Here is a 23,971-nt window from a genome sequence, read left to right as displayed (position 1 = left end):
GACCACGTCAATTCCAGAGGTGACACCACTCTGAGTCCATTTCTAGGGTCTTTGTTCTAGTTGAGCTATTCATTGTTAAGGTCTAAAATCTTGTCACATGGAGTTTTTAAGATTTTTAGGGATGTCTATTAAGAAAAGCGTGGCCGCTTTTCCCAACTGTTCAGAATTCATTCAGTTGAAAAGTTACCCAGGATGAGTTCCTATGTTTGACTTGAAGAGGGAAGGAAAAAATAACACAAAAACAAAACCAAAAACGAAGTGAAAACATGTCCTTCTTGCCTCTTGCTGACTCACTGTTCCAACCAATCAAGACATCTTCCACCTGGGCCTCCAATTTGGGAGGCTGGGAGACATTGCAGGGACGCTGGGAGCTGGCCTGGGAGAGGTGGGGTAAGAAGTTCCAAGCAGAGCCTTTGGGAGGCATGGCGATGAGCCTGCTAAGAACTCACCGGAGAGGGCAGGGGCAGGACAGGGCACCTTCCCAAGTACCTGTGCTCAAGCAACTCTGGTCAGAAGACCTGCCTATCCGGTTCGGCTGTTTACTTGCTGTGTGGCTTTGGGCAAGCCATCCAACCTCTCTGAGCCTCAATGTTTCTCAGGTGTCAAATGGAGAATTCATCGTATCCTCATGGGGTTATTGTCAGGATGTGGGAAATAGGACGGTGGATTAAAAGATGTTGTCAATGTGAGTTGTGGGGACAGCGTACTCCTGTGCTGGTTAGTAAGTGATGTATCATCAATTCCATAAAAGGGTCTGTCAGGTGGGCTGAGCCACATGTGCTTAGAACAAGTGGGCATTCAAGACGAGTGAATGTTGCACTTTTCAACACACTGTTTTGCTACTGTGTAGGCATAACCTACGCTGCTGATTGGGTTTTTGCTTCATGGCCTGGGCTGGGAGCTGTTCTCTCCTGAGCTGAGCAACCACCTCTCCTGCAGTCTCTGCATAAACAGGACCCAGAGGAGATTTTGCCTTTGTGGTTAGTCTCAGCCCAGCCTGGACAAGCTTAATGCCTTAGAAAGAAATACCCTGCCTCAAAAAGACACCTGCCTCTAAACTGGCTCGAGGCCCATCACCTTCTGCCAGCCATTCCTCTGTAGCTCAAACCCCAGCCTGTCTCAGCCAGCTTCGTGCATTGAGCAGAACCTTCAGGGTGGAGCCCGCTGACTGCCTTGTTCTTTCTCCTCGGCCTGTCAAGGAAGTCCCGGAAAGCACAGCTGACTTAGGGAAGGTCTGGGAAAAATCTCCCTTCTTTTGGGGGGGCAGGGGCGGGGGATGAGCCAGGGCTGAGGAGGAACTCTGAAGACTCCGTAGATAGCTCTAGACCGCCTCAGACACTCTCGGCGCAGCGTGGAGAGGATTTGTGCAAACATTTCCTCTCTGGACCAAGAGGAATGCAAGAGGAGGCTGCCTGCGGTGCATCTTGGACGGCTAGAGAGATGTACCCCTACTTGTGAAGGTGCACGAGGAAGATGAAGCTGGGATCGAGCAGGGCAGGGCCTGGGAGAGGAAGCGCGGGACTTCTGCCTGGCGTCCCCGAGCTGCCCATGGGCATCCCTGCCCCCTGGGGGACCAGTCCTCTCTCCTTCCACAGGAAGTGCTCTCTCTGGGCCCCTGGGAGGCCCTTCCTCACTCTGGTCCTGCTGGTTTCCATCAAGCAAGTAAGAGCAGTTCATTATTATTATAATTATCAGTTGTATTTCCTGATTTTTTTTTAAAAGAAGCAATTTAGGCCTCATGTAAGCAATTTGGAAAAGAGAAAACAGTGTTAAGAAAATAATGAGCCGCCATAATCCTAGCATTCAAAGGTAATCACTGTTCATATTTTGGCATATTGTCCTCAAACCTTTTCTCTATGCATTTGCTTTTTTTTTTTTACAACAGCTGATATTAGGAAGCATAAAACATGTTGTGTCCTGGTCCCCCCAACCAGCCCCGCATCATATTATAAGCATTTCCCCACGTCAATGTGAGTTCTGCAAATAGCATTTACAATTGCTGCACATATCCTTCTGTTTGTCTTCAGTATTCTCCCAGCTTTGAGTATTTAGGTTGAGCAAATCCATTTTTCTTTTTCCTTTCCTTTCCCTTCTGTTTCCTTTTTCCTTTCATTACAAAAATGTAGAACGCTAATTGTTTTTTTAAAATACAATTCAAAGAAGTGAAATGCAAACTACAAATCACTCTACTTCCAACAGCTACAGATCATCCTCATTCACATTTGGGGGCTTATACTTCCAGACATTTTTCTACCATTGTTTGCATACAGTTTTTTGTTTGTTTGTTTGTTTGTTTTTTGAGATGGGGTCTCGCTCTGTCGCCCAGGCTGAAGTGCAGTGGTGAGATCTTGGCTCACTGCAACCTCTGCCTCCCGGGTTCAAGTGATTTTCCTGCCTCAGCCTCCTGAGTAGCTGGGATTACAGGTACGTGCCACCACCCAGCTAATTTTTGTATTTTAGTAGAGACGGGGTTTCACCATGTTGGCCAGGCTGGTCTTGAACTCCTGACCTCAAGTGATCTACCTGCCTCGGCCTCCCAAAGTACTGAGATTATAGGCATGAGCCACTGTACCAGGCCTACATACAGTTTTTTTTTTAAACAAACACAGGCACATACTATAAATATTATTTTGTAATCTGCTTTCTTCATAACAAAATACACTAATAACACAGCTGACATCACTATGGAGCACTTGCTCTGCACTGGGTTGAGTGCCAGGTGCCCCCGTTCCTCATATTTTCTCCTTCTGTGTTTTCAGCAACCCTATAGACTGAGGTTCTCTTGTTAATCCCCTTTTACAGATGAGTAAACTGAGTCTCGGAGAAGTTGAGCAACATTCGTCCATGTTAGTAAATGTAGATCCATGGTATAATATTTAAGGGCTTTAAGGGTCTATTGTAACGTATTTAACTATCCTCTATCGTTGGGCATGCTGGTAGCTTGCTTTATTCTATCCAAGAAGATTAGACCTTTGTCCTCTTTCCAAGTTTCCATTTGGATACTGGGCTATGGGCAGTATAAAAGGATGATGGGAAGGAACCCCAGTTCCACTTGTCTGAATAATGAAAATAGCTTAAGGAATGGCTCAGACCGGGCACGGTAGCTCACGCCTGTAACCCCAACACTTTGGGAGGCTGAGGTGGGCAGATCACAAGGTCAGGAGTTCAAGTCCGGCCTGGCCAACGTGGTGAAACCCCGTCTGTACTAAAAAATACAAAAATTATCTGGGCATGGTGGTGTATGCCTGTAATGCCAGTTGCTCAGGAGGCTGAGGCAGGAGAATTGCTTGAACCTGGAGGTGGAGGTTGCAGTGAGCCAAGATCACGCCATTGCACTCCAGTCTGGGCAGTAGAGTGAGGATCTGTCCCAAAAAAAAAAAAAAAAAAAAAAGGAATGGCTGTCTTCCTCCTTTGTTCCATGGGCAGGGTGAGTCCCTGTTCATGGTCTTGGAATTCTAAACCCCTCCAATCCCCATGTAGGGCAGGCTGTGGTACCAGGTCTCATGAGGGTTCACCTCACGCTTTCTTTGCTGCAAGCCTGGGGCTAGAGAGGCAGATAACCCCTGCCAGATTTCCTACATCCAGGTTCCCCTAGAGGCTTCCTTTAGGCCCTCATGGATTGTAAATGTGAGCCCAATCAATGGTTTCATGGAATTCTTGCCATCATGGCAGCCTCTCCCCCAGTGACCAGAACATCCTTCAGGCAGGTGGCCCTGGCCTGCCTCTGGTCCCAGGACTTCAATGTGTTAGTGGTGGGACCATTTGGTGGGAGGGTTGGTTCAGAACATTCATCCTTGCTTCCATTCTCTGGATATCTCATATCAACACTGAGTGAGTGTATCCGGCTTATCATGTAGTTTTGTTCACAAATGTGGATTGCTGACCACATGCCAAGCCCTGAGACAGCGCTCAGGATATTATCATAAAATGCTTCCTCACACATCATCTTACTTAATCCTCAACACAAGCCTCTGAGAAGAGTGTTATTACTGAGCCCCTTTTACAGATGGGCAAATTAAGCTTCAGAGGAGTTAAATGGTTGCGTTCGATGCTGTAGCTCCTGAGCACTGTAGCCATTGTGCCTACCCGGGGTGTTTGAAGCCCTGTGTTTTTTCTTCTGGAGTGCTCTTGGGAGTTGTTGATGTATGAATATTTATGTTACAACAGCGGAATCTGCAGAGCCTCGGGCCGGCTTACCAGGCTGAGAAAGCCACACCTTGGCCCTTTCAGTCTGGTATTTTTATAATCAATAACATGTCTGCTGGCAGTGTCTGCTTCCACTCTCTGCCACCCAGTCTGCGTTTTCAGAGCATTTCTGGCTGTCTGTCCTCCGGGTGTGTCTGTAATTCTGATGGCCTTACTCTTGGTTCTCCATCTTAACCCCATATTCCTTTTCTAGATGTTTATATTACAAGGCTTTGTGAAGACTTTCATGATAAATTCTGCTCATAGCCTCTTTCCCTGCATGGAATATAAATGACTGTGGTGTGTGTTCTGGCAGGAAGTCTTCAAAAATTTCACTTAATGAGAAATTCTCAGGGATAGTTTAGTTTCTAAATTCAAGCAGGGAGGTAGTGTTATCCCCACACCACTCTCTCCCACACTCATTTAAGTTATTTAGCAGTTGCTTTGGCATCAAAAACATAAACTATCTAAGGATTTTTGAGAAATACATTGTGGCCCTTTTATACATGGATGGCAGGAGGGTAAAATGGTGCATATTTAAAATTTTTAATTTTTTTTTTTTTTTTTTGCTGAGGGTAGACAGTTTGGCAATCAAAAACCTTTAAAACTATGTGTATTCTGTGACCCAGAAATTCAAATTCAAAGAATTTCTAAGAAATAAAGACGTGCTCTCAAATGTTCAACTATGAGGATTTTAATCACAGCATCATTTACGTCAGCAAACATCTTAAAACAACATAGGCATTCAACGCTAGAGGATTTAAAAACTAAATTATATCACTTTTTTTCATAGAATGTTATGTAGCTGTTAAAAGGATGCTTTACTTCATTTATTATTTTTTCTTGAAATGGAAATATATTCACAATATTGGTCTTCTAATGAAACATAAAAGGCTTTGAAACAAGATTATTCCCTTTGAAGTCACAATAAAAAAGAAAAGAAAGACAATGAATGTGTCTTTCATTCACAGAGAGAAGAATCTGGAAGTAGATGGTAATTTCTGAGTAATGAGATGATAATTTCACCTTCTCCCCTTTTTGCATAGCTGTGGTTTCTATTTCATCTACAGTGAAGTGTATTCCTTCTCTAACAAAGAAAAACAGATTTATTTAAAGAGAGTCAGTATAAGGATTTTTCTTTCCTTTTCCTTAATCCCTTCTCGGCCAAGTTCGTTGCTGATGCTGGTTGCCTATGCACGGGAAAAGGAATCAAGGTCAAGCTGGACTTTTCCAGTTGGAAAAAAATTCACCCGTATATCTTCTTTCCTCATGACTTTGGGAATCTGGCTGTGATTGAACTTGGATGAACCCATTGTGTTTTTTATGTCTTTAGGGCAAGGGAAGACAGTCTGAGTTTGTCCAGCTCCCCTAGACTGACAAAATTCAGTACTTTTTAGTTTTAGTTTGTTTTTCTGCTTTTGACTATGACCATTGGCCATGGCAAAGAATGGAGGATAGGGGAACATTACTCCAGAGGCTGATTTTATTGTCTCTTCCTTAATCAGGTCCCAGAGAGGTCCCTGGGGTCATAAATAGTACTTTGTCCACCAATGGATCTTACACTGATGACTTGGAGGATTCTAGAAGCTTATTATTTGATTAGCAACTCATCTGCTGAATTTGTAAAAATGATTTAGAGTCAGTTATGGTGCCATTAAAGATGTTTACTTCTTTAAACAATATGTTAATAACTTACATGCTTCCTCTTGGGCCATAACTCAGAGAGAGATATTAATAGAGATTCCAAACTCATAGGAAACTGAAATCAAGGGATAAATGACAATTATTGTATCATTATTATTACTTATTGGATAATTGCATGATTCTCAAACTGTGTGCTTGTATACCTCAGGGCACCACTGTGAACTCACAGGGGTGCTATGAGATATTTTAATTTTTCAAGGGAAGTACAGTGATATGTAGCATTTTCCAGACACCATGCAAACTACTAGCTTAAGGTATTCATGGTGTTAACATTAGATCTCACCCCCTCCCTTTTGATGATGTTGTCTCTTTGCAAAGCTGGGTTTTCCACAGGTCCTGTGATTAAAAAGCAAGTATAGCACAAAAATCAGTGTGGAACAGGAAATAAAGGTGGTGGCATCCGATCTGATCCTAAAGCTTGAGAAGTTGTGCAATGGACAGCAGGCACTAAGCTGTTAAGGCATAAATATTTATTAAGTTGTTTGGACTTACTTACTTAATAAGTGGGGCTTTAGATTTATCTTTTGGCCTAGAAGTGCTGTGGAAAAATTACTGAGTCAATAAGTTTGGGAACTGCTGGTCTAGTGATGACCACACTAGCTCTTCTTCAAAAAGTTGGCTGTGTGATTGTTGCTGCACTCTCTACTGGTATACCAGTCCTACCTCATTCTTTTGGGATAACCTTAAATCTACCTGGCCCTAGAAAACATTTGAGCTTGTTGCCCCTTGTGAGAAGAGAGAAAACCTTAAAGCCAAATGATTAACTGGGTGATCTTAGCCCAGATCATTTACTGAACCCTTCCTCATCCTCCGTCTCACAAGTGAGCCTCTGAAAATGAAGGACAGCAAGAGCATTAACTCCGGCCCTGTGCTGGGGGCTTGTATTCAGAGATGAAAGACACCTCTCAGTCCTCAAGGAGCTTATGGGATAGGGAGGAAGATGGATAAGTGGCCCACCAATGACATTGCAGTGTGATGGGCCATAGGGATCGGTCATGCAGGGGAAGGGTGACAAGCTCAAGACTCAGGGAGACGAGTGGCTAAGTGTGGCCAAGGGTCTCTAGGCTTGAGTTGGGCCTTGAAGGATGACTAGGAGTTCACCAGGTGAAAATGAGGGCAGAAGCGAGTGCCAATGGGAAGTGCAAGGATGAGAAGTCATGAAGGAGCATGACTTGGGACAAGGATGGCTGAGATGCTAAATCCTGAGACCACAGGCCTTAAGTGGAAGACTGTAGGCAGGAGAGCCCTGTGCTCAGCTCTGGCCTGTTCTCTTGTCACTGTGGAGCAGTGTGGAGGGTGGATGGTGGCACCAGGCCAGAGGAGGAAAGGGAAGACAGGGTTGGACAGGAGAGACGTTAAGGAGGTGGGGTCGATGGAACCTGGACAAGGGGAAGGGAGCTGCTGCGGACAACTCCTGGTTTCAGGTTTGTAATGGAGAGAACTGAGCCACACAGGGCAGAAGCTCGTAGGGATGCCAAGGACGACAGACCAGAATGCCCTTGGCCTTGCATGCCAGCCAGTTATATAGCTGCCGTCTCTGGAACAGATTCTAAGTCCTTTTTAGGGCAGGGGCTGTGTCTCACTCATCTCTGTATCCTCTTTAATTCCTCCTTAACACAAGGCCTGGCCCACAATAGGTGCCTGATGAACAATAGAAGAGAAGCCCTTTTTAAAATCAAAAGAAGCCCAGGTATAGTGGCTCATGCCTGTAATCCTAGCACTTTGAGAGGCCAAGGCAGGAGGATCATTTGAGCCCAGGAATTTGAGACCAGCCTGGGAAATGTAGCGAAATCCTGTCTCTACAAAAAATACAAAAATTAGGGCCAGGTGCAGTGGCTCATGCCTGTAATCCTAGAACTTTGGGAGGCTGAGGAGGGCGGATCACAGGGTCAGGAGTTCGAGACCAGGCTGATCAACATGGTGAAAGCCTGTCTCTACTAAAAATACAAAAATTAGCCAGCCACGCCTGTAATTTCACCTACTCAGGAGGGGAGGCAGGAGAATCTCTTGAACCCAGGAGGCGGAGGTTGCAGTGAGCTGAGATAACGCCACTGCACTCCAGCCTGGGTGACAGAGGGAGACTCCATCTAAACAACAACAACAAAAAAAATTAGCCGAGCATGGTGGCATGTGCCTGTAGTCCCAGCTACTCAGGATGCTGAGGTGTGAGGATCACTTGAGCCTGGGAGGCAGGGGTTGCAGTGAGCGGAGATTGTCCCATCACACTCTAGCCTGGGCAACAGAGTGAGGAGAACTTGTCTCAAAAAAGTAAATAAATAAAATAAAAATAAAATCAAAAGAAGTGGTACAGGTACACAACTAGAAGCTGTTACACAGCCCAGTTATCTGGAAAGCCCAAAACATGCTGTATTTCCAAGGTTCAGTGGCATGAAATAGTCAACATTAGAAAGGAAAAAAATCCCAACTCCTCAGTAGCTTGAGTAAGTCTCTCAGACACTTCTCTTTGTACTGAACCCACTTCCGAATTGACTTCTCAAGAATAGATCTGGGCCAGGCGCGGTGGCTCACACCTGTGATCCCAGCACTTTGGGAGGCTGAGGTAGGCAGATCACGAGGTCAGGAGATCAAGACCATCCTGCCCAACATGGTGAAACCCCATCGCTACTAAAAATACAAAAAAATTAGCTGAGCACGGTGGTGCGCACCTGTAGTCCCAGCTACTCGGGGAGGCTGAGGCAGGAGAATCGCTTGAACCCAGGAGGCGGAGGTTGCAGTGAGTTGAGATCGCACCACTGCACTCCAGCCTGGTAACAGATTAAGACTCCGTCTTAAAAAAAAAAAAAAAGAAAGAAAGAAAGAAAAGATCCTATAACCTGAGCAGAAAAAATCATGGTCACCTCCAGAGCAGAGAATCTGTCTACTCAGAGCCTTTGAGCCTTTGACTTTGGACCTGCAGATACCTGGGCAATGCAGGCTTCTGCAATCCTCTGGTCCTTCTGTCACATTGTTGCGTCTTAGTGTGATGCATCTCTCTTTGGGATCTACATAGTCTTAGAAGCATGCAACTATTCATGTGGGAGGATGCAAAAGTTTAGGATAAGAATATTGCGTACTCTTGAAATGTCAACTTCACTTAAAGGTTTTTAATTTTTTTTTCATATTTGTATTAAAGCCAATATGATTAGGTTATGGAGTGAATGTAAAATTTGTATGTACTCTTAAGATAGAACATAAGATGCTGAAGAAATGCCATTTCTTTGCTGTGGGCCATTGTGGGCACTTCAGTGGGAAGGTTGGAGAATCATGGTGTGAAGCGACAACAAGGCCACATCTGTGCTTGGTCACTGGGGGTGACCATGTTTTTGTTTGCTCAGGTTACAGGATCCCTCCTTGAGGAAACGACTCGGAAGTGGGCTCAGTACAAACAGGCATGTCTGAGAGACTTACTCAAGGAACCTTCTGGTAAGCATGTGTATTAGTTATCCGTGGCTGTGTAACAAATTGCCCCAAAGCTTAGCGGCTCAAAACAATAATTAGTCACTTATTACTTCTCATAGTTTCTGTGGGTGAGGAATTCAGACAGGGCACACTGGGGATGGCTTGTTTCCGCTCTGTAATGTCTAGAGTTTAGCTGGAAGACTCCCATGGCCTCTACACTTGGCCGGGGCTTCCATACAGCATGATGGTGAGGTCTCTAAGGGCCTGCCTGACCAGAGGCCAGATTGCCTTTTATGACTTGGCCTTGGAAGTCATACAAGATCACTTCGGCCATGTTCAACTGGTCAGACAGCTACAAAGCTCTACTCAGGCTAACAGTACAGAAACACAGACCCCATGCCCCACTGTAAGGAAACATATGAAACCACATGTATGTGGATGTGGCCATCTTTGATAAAAGCCATCTGCCATGGCACACTCATCACCTGATCATATGACATGATTATCTGCTGTAGATTAGCCTGGGAATCTGTTAAAGGAATGGGGGGCGGGGGTGGGGGGCCGCGGGTCTCCCATCTCCCAGGGCATTAACTAAATCTGAATAGTAACATTTCTCTTATCCAAGCCTACACTAAGTTCAGAACATTCTAGCGGATATGTAATTGTTGTCTGCAGGCTGACTCTTCGGGTGCAGCCATGTGCACCATGCCCACCTCCAAAAGAAAAAAAGAAGAAAGTACCTTGGCCCATTGCCTCTGAGCCTACTGAGGACAATCCCCAGCTCCGGCTGCTTTCAGATCATTTTATTCAGAGGCCTTGAGATTGACAGGACACTGTGAACTCTCCCTGTCTTTCTTCACCCAAAGGCAGTCCCAGGCTTCAAGCCCTTCCCAGCTCCCTTTGAAGACCTCATGGGCCCAGGCAGGTGGTAGTCAAGCCTTGAGATCAGCTGCAGGAACCACCTCTCGCTTTGGAGAACACTGCTTTCTGAGATCAAGGTAAGGCAGGCTTTCATCCAGAGCCATGCCATGCACAGCTCAGGTGAGCACTGCCTTACCCAGACCAGGTGCTGACACCTGGCAGCCAGGTCGACATGGTGTCCCAAGCCAGCTCATAACCTAGCACCATGGTGTTTCTAAGATTTCAATGCCAGAAACCTGGCCTTTTTTTTTTTTTGAGACAGAGTCTCACTCTGTTGCCAGGCTGGAGTGCAGTGGCGCGATCTCAGCTCACTGCAACCTCCAACTCCCTGGTTCAAGAGATTCTCCTGCCTCAGCCTCCTGAGTAGCTGGGATTACAGGTGCCCGCCACCACTCCCGGCTAATTTTTGTGTTTTTAGCAGAGACGGGGTTTCACCATGTTGGCCAGGATGGTCTCGATCCCCTGACCTCGTGATCCAGAATCCTGGCCATTTTAGCCTAATAGGGAGCAGATGGTGGGGAATGATGCTTGACTTCCAGGAGTCAAGAGCCTGTAATATTAGAAGTTTGGGACCTAGTCTGAAATACTTCCATTTGATTCCGGGAGGCCCATAAGGTGGAGTTTTAAGGTTGTTGCTTCCCATTGCCAAACACCAGGGTAAATCATCCCCTGAGATGGTCCAAGTATCTAATAATGATCATTGAATTAGTGCTCAAATGGAGAGATATGGCAAATGGAGAGATATGACTATATAGTACTTGTGTTGGTTATGTGTGACCAAGGACCTTGATCTTGATCCTCCGTATTCCGCTGGTCGTTTTGCACATTCACAGAGTAAGTGTGCCCTGGGATCTAATTGGTGAAGGTTTGATGATTATTTAGCTGATTGTGGAACATAAGGCACTGGCTCAGCCTCCAAGTGTCCTCCTGTCCCCAAGTTTCTGTGAAAGTTTAGTTCATGTCGGTGGCTGGGCGTGGTGTCTCATGCCTATAATCCCAGCACTTTGGGAGGCCGAGGTGGGCAGATCACTTGAGGTCAGGAGTTCGAGACCAGCCTGGCCAACATAGTGAAACCCTGTCTCTACTACAAATACAAAAATTAGCTGGGCATGGTGGCACATGCCTGTAGTCCTAGCTACTCTGGAGGCTGAGGCAGGAGAGTCGCTTGAGCCTGGGACGTGGAGGTTGCGGTGAGACGAGATCACGCCATTGTACTCCAGCCTGGGCAATAGAGTGAGACTCCATCTCCAAAAAAAACAGAAAGAAAGTTTAGTTCATGTCAAATAAAGCAAAATCAGCATGATGTGTACATTGACGTAATTGACCGGAGGTCAAGTTGGGCAGACGAATGCACATTCTTTGGGACTGCATTCAGCATTCCTGTGGTCCCCAAATCATTCCCCATCCTTGACTCATCTAGAGAGTGGGGCACCCATGCTGGTTTCTGCACAGTTTCTGCTGGTTTCTGCACTGGTTTCCAGCTTCCAGTGCCAGGAAGGTGGGCTCCCACGGTGCCTCTGCCTCCACCAGTGGCATCCCTGTGCTAAAACACTGATGTTTATCAGACCCTTCTTCTCTCTGTAGGCATATTTTGTAACGGGACATTTGATCAGTACGTGTGTTGGCCTCATTCTTCTCCTGGAAATGTCTCTGTACCCTGCCCTTCATACTTACCTTGGTGGAGTGAAGGTAATAAGTCTTATTTTTACCAATTTTCCCCAACCAAGTGCTTTTCTGAAGTCCTCTTCCCCCACAAACAGTCCCCGTCTAAGCTCTCAGTAATACATCTTCCTTCTGTAATTTTTCTGTTCCTGGATGTTCTGTTTATTTTTATGTATGTATGTATGTATATATTTATTTTTATTTATCTTTGTGGTTGCATAGTAGGTGTATATATTTGTGGGGTACATGAGATGTTTTGATACAGGCATGCAATGTGAATAAGCATGGAGAATGGGGTATCCATCCCCTCAAGCATTTATCTTTTCAGTTACAAACAATCCAATTACACTCCTTAAGTTATTTCAAAATGGAGGATTAAGTTATTATTATTATTATTATTACTATTATATATCTATTTTTTGAGATGAAATCTCACTCTGTCGCCCAGGCTGGAGTGTGGTGGCGCGATCTCAGCTCACTGCAACCTCCGCCTCCCAGGTTCAAGCGATTCTCCTGCCTCAGCCTCCCGAGTAGCTGTGACTACAGGCATCCACCGCCACCACACTCGGCTAATTTTTTTGTATTTTTAGTAGAGACAGGATTTCACCGTGTTAGCCAGGATGGTCTCAGTCTCCTGACCTCAGGTGATCCACCTGCCTCGGCCTCCCAAAGTGCTGGGATTACAGGCGTGAGCACCGCGCCTGGCCGATTAAGTTATTATTGACTATCATCACCAGTTGTGCTATCAAAGAGTAGATCTTATTCATTCTTTCTATTTTTTCTACCCATCATCCCTCCCCACCTCCACTGTCCCAGCCGCCCACTACCCTTCCCAGCCTCTGGCAACCATCCTTCTACTCTCTATGTCCATGAGTTCAATTGTTTTGATTTTTAGATCTTACAAATAAGTAGCTCTCCTACTTTGAAGCTTCTAGAGTACAGATCCAGCAGCCACTAAATTTGGCTGCAGTGGGGGTAAGAATGGCCACTGTCGTGGAGAGGAGAAACAGTTGGGGGAGAAAGATTGGGATGCTAACCTCCACACAATTTTTGGGTTGTTGGATGGGGAGGAAGGATTTTCAAAGAACCCTTTGCATTCACATTGAAAGGAGGTGCCAATAGGTTAGTGTTTTTAACTCCCATGGGACTTGGATGGAGAATTTAACCACTTAGCTTGCTCTGATGCTGTTTCAAGGAAGTAAACATTACTTAGATACCCAGGATAATATCCCATCCCTACCAGCCCCAGAAGCCCGACCTCTTGGTTATTTTATTCTGAAAGAGTAGAGAGGTGATTACTGGTTAGATTCCTGTTGCCTTTGACCACAGACCACCGGCAAATATAAGGACAACTAAAACTGTTCTCAGGAAAGATAAGTGGTTACAAGCTCCAGGCAAAACAAGGTGAGAACCAGCTTCTGAGAGGGTAAGATGATAGCCTTTTGTATTTAATTTCAGCCCGATAAATCATCCCATCGTGCAACTTTGGTTTCAATGTTTTGCGCCTCTAGAGCAGAGAGAGAGAGAGTGTTTAGAAGGAAGATACATTTCTGGGTGGGAGAGTTAGTGACCTATTTTATGGAAGTGTTCTCTGATGAAATCCAGTTGGAATCATCCCAAGAAGCATGAGAATGTGAGATTTTAGGGAGGGTGGAAGAGATAACTCGCTGGATCCGAGGACTCTGAATGACTCAGGCACAGTACCCCTGGGAGCAGCTCAGTGAGGGAAAAGAGCACTGGGTGTGGAGTCAGGAGCCCCGAGGTCAGACCCAGTCCCTCTATTTTACACTTTGGAGACTTTGGGCAAATTCCCACAGCCCCCTGAGCTTCCACTTCCTCATCTATGAAGGGAAGGAGAGTTGCTAATTCTGAAGGTCACTCCGAGGAGTCAATGAGAAGGCACTCACAGGGTGCGTCGCACAGCTGCCGCTCGGTCCGCGGGAGCTGAAGCTGAATCCAGGGAGGAGCCCCTTGGATTCCTTCAAGTCTAGAGGCCCCAAACACCTGGACTTCTCAGTAGCATGTGGAGCCGATCCCTACTTCTCTGCTCACTGTCTACCTGTCCCTCTCTGCTCACTGTCTACCTGTCCCTTTCCAAGAGCTAAAAACACAGATCCATTCCACTGTAAGAGAAAATGAAGTGTTCAAAAAGCCACATTTACAAAGAAGTTAAATTAAAGCCTCTTTAAAAAAAAATAGGTTTTGGGCTTCTGGAATGTGAAGGGAGTGTGATTTGCAAGAGGTGGGAAGTTACTCTTCCACCCGCCATTCTGTGCATTAAATCTTTAGAATCCAAATGGATCCCTGCAGTGAAAAGAGAATGTGGAGACCGTGGAAGGGCGCAGAGGAGAACATGTGCAAATGCACAGAGTGCAGGAGAGTCCCTGTGAGATGGGAGAGAGGAAGGAGCTTGGTAATATCAGAAGAGGGAGCGCCTGGCGCCTGTAGTCCCAGCTACTCCGGAGGCTGAGGCAGGAGAATGGCGTGAACGCGGGAGGCGGAGCCTGCAGTGAGCCCATATTGCGCCACTGAGCGCCTGATGGCAAACAGAAGCTGTAACTGACGACTGAGGCTGGGGGCTGATGACGAAGGCAGCTGGGTGTTAGTCACTAGGGTTTCAAGCTTTCTTCTGTAGAGGAAGATTATGTGGAGTCCCAGAAGGTGTTAAGGCATAAAAATGGAGCACAAGTTGTAGTCTGGGAGAATCACGTTGAGAGCATGCAGCTATTGGACAGAGGAATGGAGGAACCAAGGAGGAGAGTGGGGAAACTACTGCAGTGTCCCAGAAAACAGCATGCTAAGGGTCTGGATTTGGGCAAGGGCAAGAGGGCGGGGAGAAGGAGAAAGATTAAAGTGTTGGAGGCAGAATGCTCAAGACTTGTCATCAATTGAAGTAGAAACTGAGGGACAGAGGGGAGTAGAAAATGGAGGAGAGGAAAACAAACTCCTCTTCCTTCTCCTCCTCCTCCTTCTACCCCTCTCTTCCCCATCTAAGGAATGGTCTCAGGGTCCACCTGGCCCCACCCAAGCCCACATCTCAACCAGTGGGTAGCCAGGTCCTCCATCTCCTCCTCCCCTCCATCCCTCACTGCTGTGGGCTCACCAGCACCCTCTGCTGCTTCTCCATGGCCTCCTCTCCAGTCCCTGCCTCAGATCTGGCCCCCTCCAGGCACCTTTGGAAAAGCTTTCTAAAATATCATTCACATTCTGTCTCCCCAGCATCACGACTCCTACAAATGGCATGCAAGACCTCCTGCTGCCTGGCCCTGCTGACCTCGTTAGCACTCTCCCCCACGTTCAGGGTTCCCTGCACTCCAGCCCAATGAGCAACTCCCAGGCTCTGCATCTGGTCCGGCTGTTACCACTCAGTACCTTGGCTCGCACACCTGCCCAGGAGGCCTCCTCACAGGCTCTGGCCATGCTCCTCTGCCTATAAAGCCCCTTGTAATTCTCAGCTCAATCCTTTTCTCCTTCTAGAAGATTTCTCAGACCTCTCCCCTCAACTACAGACCTCTCCCCTCTGCCTTTCTGAAGCCTCTTTTTTTTTTGGAGACAGAGTCTTGCTCTGTTGCCCAGGCTGGAGTGTGCCGATCTTGGCTCACTGCAACCTCTGCCTCCTGGGTTCAAACAATTCTCCTGCCTCAGCCTCCCGAGTAGCTGGGATTACAGGCACACATCACCATACCAAGCTAATTTGTGTATTTTTAATAGAGACAGGGTTTCACTATGTTGGCCAGGCTGGTCTCGAACTTCTGACCTCGTGAACCTCCCGCCTTGGCCTCCCAAAATGCTGGGATTACAGGCGTGAGCCACTGCACCCGGCCTCTGAGGCCTCTTCTATACCTGTGCAGTCTTCTGTCTTAGCATTTATAATCGTTTACGGCGATTTTTCTTTGCACTCCCCCAGCCAGAGCTGAGCCCTATTTGTATCTTTGCATTCCCAGCACAAAGCATTATGGCTAGTACAGACAATGCAAGTGTCAAGTGACATTCTTACCATTCACTCATTCAACTAATACTTATGAAGCACCTGTTGTATGCCATGCATTATTTTTAAGTGTTTGGGATATATTAGTGACAAAAACCGAGTAAGATCTCTCTCCTCGTGGGGCTTACATTCTTGCAGGAGAGACAGACAATTATCAATAAGCATCATAAATAAGTGCAGACTATGTTTGAATGTGATCTATGTTAAACAAGATGGGGAAGGGAAGGGATGGGATGGTTGGAGTGGGGTGATGTGTTGCACCTGTAAACTGGGTAGTTAAGGAAGTCTTCGATGGCAAGGTGACATTTTGGTGAAGATGTAAAAAAGGTAAAGGTTTTAGAGGGAGGGTGTTCAGGAGGGAAGGAGACAGCAGGTCAATGGCGCTCTATGCGGGGACCATGCCTGGCCTGTTCCATGAAGAGAAGTAGGCAGATGTGGCTGTGGTGAAGAGGGGAGAGAAGCAACAGGTTACAACAGAGAGTTACGGGCCAGATCTCAGGGGGCTTAGTGAAAGGCCAGAAGACTTTTTCTCAGAAAGCCCTTGGAAGATTTGGAGAGAAGCATGACATGATGTGGCTAATTTTTTTTTTTTTTTTGAGACAGAGTCTCCCTCTGTCACCCAGGCTAGGGTGCAATGGCGTGATCTCAGCTCACTGCAACCTCTGCCTCCCAGGTTCAAGCGATTCTCCTGCCTCAGCCTCCCTAGTAGCTGGGACTACAGGAGCTCACTACCATGCCTGGCTAATTTTTTTTTTTTTTTTTTTTTTTTTGTATTTTTAGTAGAGACAGGGTTTCACCATGTTGGCCGGGCTGGTCTCGAACTCCTGACCTCAGGTGATCCACCCACCTCGACCTCCCAAAGTGCTGGGGTTACAGGCATGAGCCACCACGCCTGGCCTGTGTGGCTGATATTTTATTCAGCTTGCTCTGACTGCTGGGTTGCCCACAGATGTGAGGGGCAGGACTGTCAGAGGAGTCCCATCTCCTGGTGGGAGGTGATGGTTCCACAGGATGGAAGCAGGAGGTGAAAGTGGCAGTCAGATTCTGGGTACAGATGAAGGCAGGGATGACAGATTAGCTAGAGGACCTGAGGAAGGCTATGAGAGACAGAAGGGGAGGGTGACTCTGAAGTTTAGGGCCGGGGGATTGGAAGGACGGGTTTCCCATCCACTGAGGTGGTAAAATAGGTGGGTGGAGCAGATTTTGAAAAGAAGAAAAAGAGTGTGGTTTGGAGTGTGTTGTTTGAGATGTCAAGTAGACACCCTACCTAGCAAAGCTGTCAGGGGAGTAGGGGGCTATACCCTTTGGTTGTCCATTCATTAAATTCAGCATATAGTTACTGTTGGCCCATGATATGCAGGGCCAGGACTAGGAAGGACCAACAGATTTCGACTTCTCGTTTGCAAGCCCAGCCTCTAATCCTCCAGATGGAGGACCTTCTGGGAGAGTCTCCTGGGATAGATGTGACTGAGTCACAATGGCAGTCTGTATGGGCAGAGGGATTTTTCTCATCGTTTTCACATACACTTTCATTTAATCCTTTCCCAAATCATGGAGAGTTGGTACCAATTATTATCCCCAGTTCCTGATGAAAACACAGGAAGGCTTAGAGGTTAGGAGAGCTAGACCCAGGACACACTCATGCATGGATGGAGCATCCGGCTTCAGCCCCAGTCTGTCAGCCACGTGCCCACCACTTTCTCTTTTGCATGGCATGAGCCTCAGGAAGAGATGCCCCACCTAGCAAGCATCAGGAGCCCAGATTGGCGTCTCCCAGCTGGGCTGAACCTTGGAGGGCTTATAACATCACTGAGTCACCAGAGGCTGTTCTAACTCCAGAGACTTTGGGTAAACACAGCAGACATTAGCAGACCATGGTGTGTTACAAAATTGAGAAGCTTCCATGTTTTCCTTTCCATCCCAAATAAACAGTGAGGATGTTAATGAGCCCCCAAAAGGGGAAATGAAAATCCCTTCTCCCTGGGATTTTCCACAGCTCTGTGGCATGCTCAGGGGAACGGGCTGTGTGTTCTGACCTTTCCTCCAGAGCTTTGTTTACTTTCAGAGAGCTCAGGAAGGGCCTACAGACACTGCTTGGCTCAGGGGACTTGGCAGACGATAGAGAACGCCACGGATATTTGGCAGGATGACTCCGAATGCTCCGAGAACCACAGCTTCAAGCAAAACGTGAGTTTGCTCAGCTCAGTGAGGAGGCATCCAGGGTCCAAACCACCCTCCTTCGGGACACCCCAGTGGCCTGCTGGCTCCAGGGGCCACACAAAGAGGCTTCTCCAGCGCCTCTCCCCGGGGAAGCTAAGGAAGGTCCCGCAAAGCAGCAACCCTTGTGGCGGCCATGGAATTTCTTCCACTACTAGGCTGACATGCAAAATCCTAAGAGAAGTCAGTCTTCCAGGATTGATCCTGGCATTTGTGCTTGCTGTTCCCCATGCCTGGAGCACCTGTCCCAGCTCCCCTGTGGCCGGCTCCTTCTCACCATCCAGGGTTCAGTCCAAATGTCTCCTTCAAAGAGAGATCTTCCAGGGTCACCTAATCCAGAGAGTGCCCTCTGTGGTTGCCTTCCTACCACATCCCCCCGACCCACCACCCACCACTCCCCACTTCGACTCCTTTATGGCACCTGCCCCTCCCTGAAATTCTCACTGTTGCTTATTTGTTATCTAGCCCTCTTATCAGAATGTAGATCCACTGGTGACAGGGGACTCGTGTGCCTCGAGGGAGTGGCATAGCACAGAGTCTAGGGTCAGGCAGCCCTATTTCCATTCCAAATAGTAAGAATGTTAATAAGCCCCCAAAAGGGGAAACGAAACGTCCGTTATCCTTGGGATTTTCCACAGCTCTGTGGCATGCTCAGAGGAACAGTCTGTGTATTCATATCCAGACTCTGCTCTTCATGGCTGTGAACCTGGTGCAAGTTACCTCATCTCCGTGGGCCTCTGCTTCCTCATTCATGCCACAGGGATCATATTTGCTACATGTGACGTTGTGAGGATTTAGTCATCAGACATCAGTTTCTTAGGAGAAAACCTGGTACACGGTCAGCATGGTCTATGCAGGCACTCCTGCCCTATCCCCAGGGTCTACCACAGTAACTGGTCCGCAAGTCCCCATGGCTTCCCAGGAAAGGTTTTTTGGATGAACAAACAAATCCATGCTTCAGACTTCTCTCCACGTGTGTTCTTTCCAGAATTCTTCTGCACCATACTTTCTCGTTGGACTCTTGCTCTTCTCCCTGAGGACCTCCTGTTTGTCCAACATCTGCTCACTTTCCTTCAAAGTGCAATGCAAGAGGCTGCACAAAGCGGAGGAACAGGTGTTTGGGGATCAGACAGATATCTACGGCCACACCTTGGTTTCTTTCATTCCGATGGTCAGGCCACAAACAGTAATGAAGCATATACGAAGGGTTAGGTTTTTGCACCAGGCACTGGGAATAAACAGGGGATAGCACGTGGATACTGCCTCCAGGGAGCTCAGAGTCTCGTGAGGCATAGGGACAGTGTGATCGTTGCTGGGAGGGAAGTGTCAGATGCCCAGGGTCATGGAGGATGGGGAAACTGATGCAGACAGGGGACCAGGAAGGCTGCTCAAGCCTAGCCCTGCAGGGTGAGAAGGAGACAGCCATAGTAAGAGAGAGAGCAAGAGGGAGAAACACACCTAGGGTCAAAGAGCACACAGGGCTCTGGGGCCACCTTGAGTGCTGCTGGGCAGGTGAGGTAGGGCCTGAGGAGGACACAGGTGGAGGTAGAGGCCTCGGGAGAGGTAGGTGATGAAGGCCTCCTGTGCCCGGTGAAGGACTTAGAACTTTGCATATTGAAGTAGGAGAGGGACATAACTAACTTATGTGTTGACAGGTTTGTCCTGGCAGATTGGAGAGGAGTGAACCTGTCAACACATGAGTTAGTTATGGAGATTGGAGACTGGGGCCATGCTGGAGGCAGAAGGCAGGGACAACAGGCAGGAACCATGGCAGCAACTCAGGCCAGATAGGAAGAGAGCGCCCAGGGGTGGAAGAAGAGGGAGGGTGGACTCATAGGTTTACCGAGGAGCAAAACGGGAGGACCTGGCTGGTGCTGGAGGCTGTGAGAGGGTAGAGCCAAGGACAACAAGATTGCAGGCTTCTGGCTTGGACCCTTGAGGAGACTTAAAAATGCCCCTCCCTGAGAAGGATACAGGGAGAGGCCTTGCCCTTTGGATTCTCAATATTTTACTACCTAATTCTTTTTTTTTTTTTTTTTTGTGAGGCAGAGTCTCGCTCTGTCACCTAGGCTGGAGTGCAATGGCATGATCTTGGCTCACTGCAACCTCTGCCTCCCGGGTTCAAGCAATTCTCCTGCCTCAGCCTCCCAAGTACCTGGGACTACAGGTGCGTGCCACCACGCCCGTCTAATTTTTATATCTTTAGTAGAGACAGGGTTTCACCATGTTGTCCAGGCTGGTCTCGAACTCCTGACCTCAGGTGATCCACCCGCCTTGGCCTCCCAAAGTGCTGGGATTACAGGCATGGGCCACCGTGCCTGGTCCTTTCTACCTAATTCTGTGCCCTAATTTGAACCTGCAAAACACCCCCACTCTCCGCCACCCCCAAGTTGTGGCTTTTTTTTTTAGATAGAGTCTGTCTCTGTTCCCCAGGGTGGAGTGCAGTGATGCGATCATGGCCCACTGCAGCCTCCACCTTCCAGGCTCAAGTGATCCTCCCACCTCAGCCTCCTGAGCAGCTGGGACTACAGGTGCACACCACCACATCTGGTATTTTTTGTAGAGACAGGGTTTCACCATATTGCCCAGGCTGAATTGTGGCTTTATTTCATGATTTAGTTGGAATTCTTTAGCTCTCTAAAGTCATTTAAATATTATCCCATTAAATGTTAAAGATATTCTATACAATAAAGTCTGGGGACAGGGGAAGGCAAGGAGTTCAGTTTTAGAAACACTATTCTTGTCACTTGAGCCACATAGCCTCTCTGCAGGCATCTGTAAGATGGGGCTGAAAATACCCGCTTTGCAGGCTTAGTTGTGAGGCTTCAGAGGGCAATGAATGTGGAGCGATTCGTCCACCTCCTGGCACACAATAGGCATTTGATAGTTGTGATTATTGCGTTTCTTTTCTTTTCAGACTATCTTCCCTGGACCCTACAAACACTTCTCTCCCTCCCTGGCCTCTCTGGTTCAGTCCTAGGGCTGTGATCATAGTTCACTTGTCATTGTGAGTTTTTTGGTGTCTGTGATGGTAGCTTTTCTGCATTGGCTATTTGGGTGGATTTATGTGTGTGTGTGCGTGTGTGTGTGTGTGTAATATTTCATTTGACTTTCAAAAGCCAAAAACCTAGCTTTTTGTTAAGTTATTAAGGTCAATGCTATTTTATATAGTTTATTATTCTATTTATAAATCTAGTAAGTTAATCTACTTTCGTAGAGGTCTCTGATTAATTTTTGTTGACACAAACAAGTTATTTACATATCCTTTTACATTTTAAGCTGCGTTATTACATTTGATATGCTTTAGACATTTAAACTATGTTAAATAATTGTTATAATAAGAAAATGTTTCTTATTTTAAAATAATTCTAGTTCATCGAATACATCAACTTTATATGTTGAGTCTTAAATTTTCCTAAATATGTCAATACTGTTTTCATCACGGTTTCAACTTAAAGTTGAAAATCAAGTACGCTTTGATGTGTTTCATATTGGAAGCTTAATACTAACCTATTAGATCCTCTAATATGTCATATTCTCTAAATAATACCAATTACATACAGATTGTGCAAGTAATTTAAAAAACCGCTATATGAGGGATAGACCAAGGGGTGGATATGGGGCGATGCCACATAAAGTTTAATGTTTGTTAGAGGCCAGCTGCAGTGGCTCAGGCCTGTAATCCCAGCACTTTGGGAAGCCGAAGTGGGAGGGTTGCTGGAGCCCAGGAGTTTGAGATCAGCCTGGGCAACACGGCAAAACCCCATCTCTAAAAAAAACAATACAAAAATTAGCTGGGCGTGGTGGTGTGCACCTGTAGTCCCAGCTACTTGGGAGGCTGATGTGGGAGGATCACTTAAGCCCCAGGAAGTTGAGACTGTAATGAACTACGATTGTGCCACTGCACTCCAGCTTTGGTGACAGAGTGAGACTCTGTCTCAAAAAACAATGCACAAACAAAAAACAGTTTAATGTTAGAATCTAAGTGGTGGATATACAGATGTTCTTTATAAAGTTTCTTTAACTTTGGTGTAAGTTTGAAATTTTCATAATAAATATTGAGGACAAATAAAAAAATTCTATACCTGAATTTAACACAAAACATTAGTCAATGTAGTGGTGTGATCAAACCTTGCCAAGATTAAGACACAAAACAAACACTTTCACACTAAGGAGACAAACTGGTCCAAGAAAGTAGGGGTTTCCATCTCAGGAGACATGGTTGCCTGTAGACCAAGATTTGTTTGTTCTGGTTGTCAATACCAGTGGTGTAGGTGTGTTAGTAAATGTTAACAACAGGCTCCCTGCTTCCACCCCTGAAGAAAGAAAGGCTATGATTTGTTAACACTTGCCAATTTTGGTGGCATTAATGCCCCCCATGGCCAATTTCAAGCTACCAGTGTGACCGCAGAGTATGCACAGTAGCGCAGCGTTAGACATGTTTCTCCTCATGCAGATACAACAGCAAAAATAACCCCAGTGGCACTGAACACAGACATGTAGAAATGTAATTAGGAAGTGATGAATTTGGAGTATTTATTGCTTTTATTCTGAATATAATTTATTCATTGTAAATTTACATCATTTAATTTTTTTTTCTTTTTTTTTGAAACGGAGTTTCGCTTTTGTTGCCCAAGCTGGAATGCAGTGGCACGATCTCGGCTCACTGCAACCTCCGCCTTCCGGTTTCAAGCGATTCTTCTGCCTCAGCCTCCAGAGTAGCTGGGACTACAGGGGCACGCTGCCACACCCGGCTATTTTTTGTATTTTTAGTGGAGACGGGGTTTCACCATGTTGGCCAGGTTGGTCTTGAACGCCTGACCTCGTGATCTGTCCGCCTCAGCCTCCCAAAGTGCTGGGATTACAGGTGTGAGCCACCGTGCCCGGCCATCATTTAATTTTTAAGAATGCTCATGTTTTGCAACTGGTTCCCTGAAAATTTGCCAATCAGTTCTCACAAGCCAGGATGACCATACCACTGGGTCTACCAGTGTGATTTTTTTCACTCTTGCCAACAAGTTGAGCCCCAGGTTCATGTCCATTAGAGAAGGCTGATCGTATTCAGGTTCAACACGTTTCATAACCTAGCTATTTGGTCTAACAGGAGCCATCTGGTTCGGGCTCTGTTCCTTCAGAGCCTCGTGGGTGTTGGCATGTCCTTGGCTCCCTTAAGTGTATCCTAATCTTCCATCAAGGCGCAGTGGCTCATAAGTATAATCCCAGTGCTTTGGGAGGCTGAGGCGGGAGGGCTGCTTGAGGACAGGAGTTTGAGACCAGCCTGCTCAACATAGCAAGATTCCGTGTCTAATCTTCCATCAGACATGAAGAACCTTCAACTGGATACTCCACATCGTCAGGGAATTCTGTCTAAACCTCTTACTTTCCTACTGGATTTGAGTTAACAGAATCCTGTGATCCTTATACAGTTTTACTGTGTGAGATATCACACCTCTTAAAGGGATCAGAAGGACACCTGTAGTTGGATTAGATCCGGTTTATCTCAAGAATTTGTCTGACTTTTTTCACATCAAAGTTGTGCTAATGGCATGCCTTGAATTAGGCAAACTGTGTATTTTTTTTTTCTCCTGGGCTTCAAACTGTTTGAGAACAACAACAAAGTCACAGTTATATTTGACTATCACCCCCAAACCTCTGACCTAGTACTGAGGTGCACAGTGGCCTTTGCATACAGTAGGCACTTAATAAATACTACATGAATGGCTTCACAAATTCTGAGTCAATTGGTCTGTAGGGGGGTCCAGCCATCAATACTAGTTCCAAAGTTCCCCAGATGATTCTAATATGCAGCCAAGGTTGAGAACCACAAGTGTGCGGACACAGTAACACCATCCCCAAGTCAGCAAATGGGGAGCGCTAAGCAAGATTTGAAAACTG

At 46.5% G+C, this 23,971-nt stretch overlaps 1 protein-coding gene across 2 annotated transcripts in view; it reads left to right on the top strand.

Moving 5' to 3' along the window:
• Positions 1-1,214: 1,214 nt before the first annotated feature.
• Positions 1,215-23,971, top strand: part of GLP2R (glucagon like peptide 2 receptor) — a 65,809-nt gene continuing 43,052 nt past the window's right edge. Inside the window, exons 1-4 of one of the 2 annotated variants that reach the window (XM_523787.8) lie at positions 1,215-1,662; positions 9,225-9,312; positions 11,794-11,898; positions 17,925-18,046. In XM_523787.8, coding sequence (XP_523787.4) covers positions 1,474-1,662; positions 9,225-9,312; positions 11,794-11,898; positions 17,925-18,046 — 504 coding nt within the window. In that variant the 5' untranslated portion in view covers positions 1,215-1,473. Of the gene's footprint in view, positions 1,663-9,224; positions 9,313-11,793; positions 11,899-17,924; positions 18,047-23,971 lie in introns of those variants that run through there. The other variant, XM_016932394.3, reaches the window with a different exon arrangement.

Source organism: Pan troglodytes, chromosome 19 (genome assembly GCF_028858775.2).
Source record: "Pan troglodytes isolate AG18354 chromosome 19, NHGRI_mPanTro3-v2.0_pri, whole genome shotgun sequence".
Taxonomy (NCBI): domain Eukaryota; kingdom Metazoa; phylum Chordata; class Mammalia; order Primates; family Hominidae; genus Pan; species Pan troglodytes.
Note: the sequence above shows the minus strand (reverse complement) of the source record. Positions and strands in the feature narration are given on the sequence as shown.